Source organism: Lathyrus oleraceus, chromosome 5, assembly GCF_024323335.1.
Source record: "Lathyrus oleraceus cultivar Zhongwan6 chromosome 5, CAAS_Psat_ZW6_1.0, whole genome shotgun sequence".
NCBI classification, from domain to species: domain Eukaryota; kingdom Viridiplantae; phylum Streptophyta; class Magnoliopsida; order Fabales; family Fabaceae; genus Lathyrus; species Lathyrus oleraceus.
The window spans coordinates 785,582-793,650 of NC_066583.1; the positions used below are offsets into that span (position 1 = coordinate 785,582).

The following is an 8,069-nucleotide window of genomic DNA, read 5'->3' on the forward strand; positions in this document are numbered from 1 at the left end:
TTAAAATTAATATGAATTAATGAAAATAAAGCAATAAAAATGAAAATCAGAAATTACAAAAATACGTGGACCATATGATCTCCCTCATTAATTGAGGTGGCAGATCAGATGGTCTCCAGCGCGTGTTCCATGTGGTCTTGAGTCAACAGCATAACGGATATGGTAATCACAACCAACGCGTGAGATTAAAACAATTTGGATGAATCATGTGGTTCAGAGACTTGCCAACGCATCGCCGGAGCCAGAGCTACGGTCTTCTTCTCCGGTGGACCTCACCATACTGGTCCACCTTCAACCATGACCAAAATGAAAAATCAAGACATGCATCATGGTGAATTTTGAGGTGGAAGTTTGGAGATTTCAACATGTTGAATATTTTTCTAAGTGTCAAGTCATATATCTTAATATTCCACCTTGCTTAACTTTTTATGTGAGCTTAAAATGAGAAAAGTGTCTTCATCAAAGTTGTATCTCTTTCAAAGACCTTTAAAATGGTAACCAATTGCATGTCATTTGGATTTAGAATGATGGAGTTATGCATTTTTGAAGTTTGGAAAAATCACTTGTTCAATGGTATAAGTCAAAAATGACCTATAATGTATCCTCATATCACATGCTCATAAAAGTTGTATTAGCTCTCACTACAAACATCAAAGTTGAATTAAACATCTTGAATTTGATTTTTCAACTTGGAAATCTTTCATATCATAAAAATTGAGCAAGTTATGGCCTTGGGAAGTTGACTTTCACATTAGGGTTTAGACAAAATGACCTATAATGTTTCAACATAGAAAATGATTTTCAAAGCAAAAATAGCTCTAGGTCTCAACATGAAAGTTGTTTGTAATGTCATTTAAAGTAATGTTCCTCTTGGGATAATTTTGATATGGTGAAAATTGTAGGAGATAAGATCTAGGGAGACCCAGTTTTGATCAGATGAATTCATCTGGCCAACCACCACCAACCAACTTGCTAACCTTCAATTCTCTTGACTTTTTAGGCTCATGATAGATCATATATGCATAAGATGATGAATTTTTGAAGTGTCCCTTGAGGAATTTGATCAATTGGTGAGATAACTTGTTGGAGAAGTTACTTAAGATACCAAGTCAAACTAGGGTTTCCAAGGCAAATCACTTCCAAACTCTTGAAGAATACTTGATCAATATAACATGTAGAGATCAATGGGACTCATATATGATGCTTTGATACATTTTGAATCAATCCTTGGTTATGCTTTTAGCCATGAGGGTCTCAAACCCTAGATGTGGACTTGATAGATCAATGAGGATCATGCCCTACCTACAAAAGTTAGGCAAATACAAAGACATATTTTTGGTATTTTGGTTAGTAAAATGATAATATATAAGTATGATACAATCACATGGTGCTTGGTGATCTCTCCCAAAACAAACCCAATGAAAGAGGGGTGAGGATGATGCCAAAGTGTGATCCCAATGCATATGCATATGATGAAATTGCATGAGGGATCTTAAGGTCAAAATTGGGGTCTTACAGATTGCATCTCATTGGTCAGATATTTTCAACTCTTAACTTTTAAATTTTTGCTTAGGATTAGTCTCTTCATCTCCTCCCATTTCTTAAATTTCAAATCTCTCCCCCTTTTGAAAATCTTCTTTGCTTGTGATTTATAAACTTAGACTCTTTTGCAAATTAGAAACTTTGGTCTTATGCCATTGCATTTTAAACTCTTTTCTTAAATCAAACTTGTAAATGAACCTAATCGTATTGACTTAAAATTTCAAAAAAAGAGACAAAAAGAACTAACATTCATTCAAACTCTTTTAGGCCCTTTATGCCTCTTTTAAATTTAAACTTTTGTTAAAAGCAATTCACTAATTTTGAAATTGATACCACGAACTACGAGGTTTTGATCCCTCATTTTATGTTGGTACGTAGACACAAGTCCGAAGGTCTTGTCAAACACAAAAATATAATTAATGAATTCTTTTCTCATCCCCACACTCCATTTATTTGCAAACATCTTTTATACCAAAACATATGCACACATAAAAAAGGGTTCCCTAAGAGTACCTATGACACTTTGGGTGCTAACACCTTCCCTCTATGTAACCAACCACCTTACCTGTAATCTCTGCCATTTTATTAGTTTTGATCTGAAGACTTCTTTTATTTGGGTTTAGTTCGTACTTTTCCCTTTTCCTTTGAAAACAATAAAAGTGCGGTGGCAACTCTGGTTTTATTGACGTTAAGTTTACCCATAGCTTAATGGTCATGAATTTACCGTTACACGTGCGATACAACTTTTATTGCCCTATTGTGCACGCGATGGTGCGTGTGATTATTTTCGAAGCTTCACTCTTTTTGCTCCTTTTTTCATCCAAAATTTCACTAAGTCCACAATCTTCACACTTAACTATTTTGTCCTCATTCTTGGTATTTCTTCTTCATTTTGACTCATCTTTCACTTGTTTCGATCCGATTCTTCGACTAAATTCATGCAATAATGGACTGTCATCACATTCCCATCAAAGTCGTCCTCAAAAGATACTTCCATAACAATATTATAATTGTAGTTGTCATCCTCACTTTCATCCGAACTGTACTCATCATGTACCTCACAAACATTGACATCCTTCACTCCAACATTGACATCCTTCACTCCAAAATTATATGATTCCACTGCAACATTGGTCGAGTCCACTCCAACATTTCCATCCTTCAATCCAATACTATCTTCTTCCACACTAACATCACCACCATTCAACTCTTCTACAATGTCCTAATGCACTTTATTAAGCATCTACAATGTTATCAGGCCCCTCTTCAACATTATCAACAACACCATCATAATAATCAGTCTGAGATAAAATGTATTGAATGTAGATATCAACACTTTGGTGTGTCCTATAAAGATCTGCAATTTCTAAAGCACCTTTGTCATCAACAAGGACATTTATCCAAAATGTAGGGTCCTTGTAATATATTGTCTCAAAGTCCCTACATAACTCCTTTAATACACCAATTAACTCAAAATAACTCCACTTATCAACATCTACTTTCAGATCATCTACTAGTCATCCTTCATACACACTTAGTTCAAGATCAATGGATTCACCATTGTGATGAATTTTGAGTTTCAAAAATCCGTCCATTATCCCTATATTGAGTTTCAAATAGAGTACGTCAAAATCCTAAAATATGAAAAGCCTTAAATCTAAAAAAAAGAAATTAACTGTACAGAAATCCCTAAATCTACAACAATCCCTAAATTTTGCTATAATTCAGTTACGAAAACATGCAAATAATACTTACCTGTGATCGAAGTTTCGTCTTCAATCCCTCATTTCGCTTGATTTTTCCAGACTGTGCGCCTTCAAACGTGAGTTTAATCGCCTCAATCGCCTTTGTGTATCTTCAGCTACTTAGGGTTCCTTCGTTTTGAATAAGAACACAATGTTTCTGAAGCTATATTAAGTCACACATCCACGTCAACACAACATTTTTGAAGCTATATGAGTCACATATCCACCTTATCAAGTAACATGCCACTTGGCAACTGTTTTTGACTTTGACTAACGTCCACTAACGGAAGGACAAACGTGACAATGTTTTAAAAGTTAAAGGATCAAAGTGACACGAAAAAGAATTAAGAGACCCAACTGGACCAAATGATATAGTTAAGGGACAAAAAATGATATTTTGCCTTTAATCAACCTGGCTGACCCAGCAACCCGATTTTGACCCGACCGACCGCATTCGGTTAGCATGAGTCGGACAACTATTTTTTGTTCACCCCTAGATATGATGATGTTTGTTCGCGCATGTATATTTATTTAAAGTTGTGGAAAGGGAGTATGAGTGGTTGAGATTTTATTTATATAAGATTTTAGTTGGAGAATTGAAAAAAAAATATTTGAAGAGTTTAAAAAAATTCAAGCCGGCTTTTTAATTTGATTAACTAAATTGCTTCCAAATGATTTTATCTGAATTCCGCACGCCATTGCGGCAAAGGCTTGCAAAATCTCCCCATAAACTGACAGAGAAAGTAAATTCTGACGAGTTGAAGTATAAACAATCCCCCTTTTTCATTTTCATAATAACAACAACAACAAAGAGATGCAAATTACTTTCTAAGTTAACTGGATATCCAGAAGATTAAAAACAATCAGCATAAAAACATTGCAACTATGCACAGTAAACAGTCTCAAGTTTCCACTGCCTTAGGGAATTTACTGCAGCATAAAAGGCAGAAAGGTCATGTCGATGTCTTCAACTTGTCTGAACACTCGCCATGATCCGCCGGTGCTTTGAAGTTCTTCACTGGTTTCCCCAAGACGTTTAAAGCAGCAACTCGCTGTAATTCTTTCGCTGTCATTGAGAAAAAAAAATGATCAGCTTCCTGTTGTCTCAAAATATATGCTGTTTGGTAAATCTAAAACACAATCAGTTGCTGTAAGAATTTTTATGCATATATGAAACAGGTCAAGGATGCCGACAATACAAAAACATATGGTTTCCACAATGTATCATCCAGACAGGGGGGGAAAATGCTACTATTAATAAACCAAAAAGTGTTGAATCTGTTAAAAGTTGAAACATGAGAGTTGTGTTGCCGAAATCTGAAGCATGAAATATAGGTGGAATAAAGTGTATAAAGCATTCAGTTTGAGTAAATAGAGAGAAAAGAAAATGAATAACCTAAACAAGTAAGAGAATAAAAGAAAGGCAGAATGGCATGAGAGTAATTGAAAGACCAGAAGCAGTATTGATAGTGAATAATCATAAGATTTGAGTTAATGGCTGATTACCTTCTTCGAGTGAAAGGTGAATTGATCTCTTCTCTAACTCAACAGCATGTCTGCTAAGTTGAATGGAAGACAGAGAATGAAGCACTGCGAAAGGATGAGGCAAATAAAATAAGAGAGGAATTTAGAAGAAAGCATTTGAGAATGATTGAATCTTTCCTAGACATACTTTGGATGTAGTCGGCTTGGTTTGATTGGTCCAATTTCCTTAAAAACATGTGCAACTGTTGATAACGCTCTTCCCAATACACGGAGTTCCCAAGTGAAGGTGCAAATGCTGGGAAACAAGAAACCTTAGGGTCCTTTATCTGATGTTTTGGTTGAACGATCTCCTCTTCACAATAAAGTTGCCTTGTATTATCGAAAGCTGTATTTTTGGGTGTTTCTCCTTCTGATTTTCTACGGACATAGACGAGATGTCCGTTTGCAGCATGATTGGGCGGAGATTGTTGGAGATTGTTGGGATTGTGCAGATGAGTGTTGGGCAAATCCATTTTAGAATCTATGTGGAGCTGTCCAGGAAAAGAAAGATATTAAGTTCCATTTAGTGATGATAATTTATAGAAAAAGAAACACAGCATGATGGGAATCAGATCCATGGCCTCCAAAAATAGCAACATAGAAGGAAACCCTAGTCATAATCCCAATAACCGATTCATGATTTGCAAGTAATGTGTGAATAATCAGAGTTTAGAAGACAAACCTGAGAGATGACCGGAACATTGAACAACAAACTGGAATCTAACTGAATCACTAGTCAGGTCTGCGCTCCATCCATTTAACTAGAACAACAACAACCACTATTTCAAACCTAATCAAATAATTATGTGATTAAAAACATAACTAACAACTTAAACCGAAAGGAAAAACATTTCACCTCCTTTTTTTTTATGGAAAAACAAACTTCATTCAAAAGGGCTATAAATACTAGATTTTTAAGCACATCCATTTTTCATTTTATAAACTGTTATGACTCATATGCGTTTAATTCAATAAAAAAATTATATTAATGTCTATTAAAAAGAGATGTTTATAACATTTGTTTTACTTCATTAATATTAGAGTAATTATTATTGAATTTTCAACACCGTAGGTGACATATTTAACAACTTTAACAAAATGTTTTGCATGTGGCACAAATTTCATTATGACCTTTTTAGCACATAGTTTATATCGTGTCATTAAATTCTTAACTTCAGTTACCTTAAATTCCTTTCTCAAGAAATAAGGTATTAAACTCTTAACTTCAGTTAGCTTAAATTCCTTTCTCAAGAAATAAGGTAAGACTTCAACATTAGACATCATGTATCTATTAAAGTTAATCATCTCATGCTCACCACTTTCAATTTTGGTTATGTGATCAACATAAAAGCACACACCTTACAGACCTTTTTCAAGGTAGGAAATCATCAATCTTCTTAATTCATTTTTTAGGGGTTTGTTTCAAGACATGTAGAGAATTTTTCAACCTATATATGATGATCACTTTGTCTTTTATCTCAAAATTTGCATCTTCTTTTGTTAATTCTCCATTAAAGTATACTAGCTTTACATTTAAATGTTGGATATTGACCCTTTCATGGAGTTACAAATTGCACAATTAGTCTAATTGTCTCAATTATATAAAGAGGTGTTGAATGTGTTCATAACCTTGTGATTTCTATCGATATATAAAATAAGAAGAGAAATCTAAACTAATCACTATGAGTCGATAACCTATCAACTCATATCCCTTAAACTCATATCAGAATTCAATCAGAAAGTGAAAGCGGAAGCGTATCTGAGTTTACCATTGAAATCGTTGAAGGTTTGCAGGTATGTGATCTGTAGAGTTCCTTAAGGTTCTCTGAATCTCTTTTGATAGAGATGAAGAGAGAATCATGATAAACAGTGTATTTCGGTCACTCTACAAATGGGGACCATGACTCATATAAATAAACTAAGAGTTATTTCTTAGTTTTCAATATTCTAATTTGGTCTCTCATCAAATTAGATATTGACTTATGATATCTAGACAAAAACCTTATTTTTCATGACATTTTTGCTTTTAGCTACATACTTATGTAATATTAATTAGATCTCTTTAAGTCTTGACTAATTAACAATGACCCTAACACATTAATTGTTACATTTGTGATCCAAAATTCTAACTACCTCTCATCGGTCACATATGTAACTTTACACACATGTTAGATTTTATGAGCTCAAAATTTACCATTATAATCGTTAAGCATATCCATTATCTTGTCCATTAGTCATGTCAGTATATATAATCAAAATGATTTTCTGTTATATCAATCATAACTAAACCCATCAATGATCACTAATAATGACATAACTAAATGACATAGATTCATCATGAAATGTGTAGCATGAAAATCATACGATGTTGGTCTATACATGTCGATTTTCAACTGGTCCTACTTTACTTTAGTGAGATCATTCAATAACTTTATTATACAAAGTGTAAATAGTTGCATATGAAACTTTATTAATTGGGAAACATCCAAAATCATAATAAGCATACATAATACCAAACATAAAACACAAAATTCATAAATGATTAATCCCACTAAGCTAAAGATTCTTCTAACCGTAAAACATCAATGTGAGCAGTGTGCTCATGAAAGACCTTGGGTGGAAGACCTTTTGTAAAAGGATATGCTATCATGGAGTTTGTCCCTAATTATTCTATGGAAATTTGTCTACTTTGTACCCTTTCCTTAGCAGTATATCAATATGTTTTGACATGGTGTAAATATGTTTTGACTTGATCGAGCTCTTATTATTGTTGTAATATAGAACAAATGATTTATTGTCATAGTATAAATTAATTGATCTTTCAATTCCTTCCACAATTCGCAGTCCAATGACAAGGTTCTTCAACCAAATCTCAAGGTTGGATGTGTAGTTCCTATTGGATTGCCTCTTTGGATTTGTTGCATTTATAAAAAAAACATGGAGAAATGTCCAAGTCTTCAAGATTGATCAAGCATGCTTAAGATGTATAAATGACACAAGTTGGACGCGATGCTCCAACATGTTGGTACGACATATGAGCCTTACTTAATAGGTGCCAGATTGTTGCATTTTGAATTAATCATTTGAGAAGATTCAGTTATATTTTATTGCTAACAATAAACTCTTGTTTATTTGTAAATTGTGGATTGAACATCTACTTCAACAATAACTGATCGATCATTTGATTTAACACCATTCAGTTTAACATGATTATTCACTTCATCCAATTTAACATCATGCTTATCTTCGACCGAATTA

General features: G+C 33.8%; 1 protein-coding gene across 1 annotated transcript; it reads right to left on the bottom strand.

The window, feature by feature from the left end:
* Positions 1 to 4,051: 4,051 nt before the first annotated feature.
* On the bottom strand, positions 4,052 to 5,692 carry LOC127084455 (uncharacterized). Its single transcript, XM_051024907.1, has 4 exons — positions 5,494 to 5,692; positions 4,960 to 5,302; positions 4,794 to 4,877; positions 4,052 to 4,353 (listed from the first exon to the last, which is right to left on the bottom strand). The coding sequence occupies exons 2-4, from the start codon at positions 5,282 to 5,284 to the stop codon at positions 4,241 to 4,243; spliced, it is 522 nt and encodes a 173-aa protein (XP_050880864.1). The 5' UTR covers positions 5,285 to 5,302; positions 5,494 to 5,692; the 3' UTR covers positions 4,052 to 4,240.
* Between the last annotated feature and the right edge of the window lie 2,377 nt (positions 5,693 to 8,069).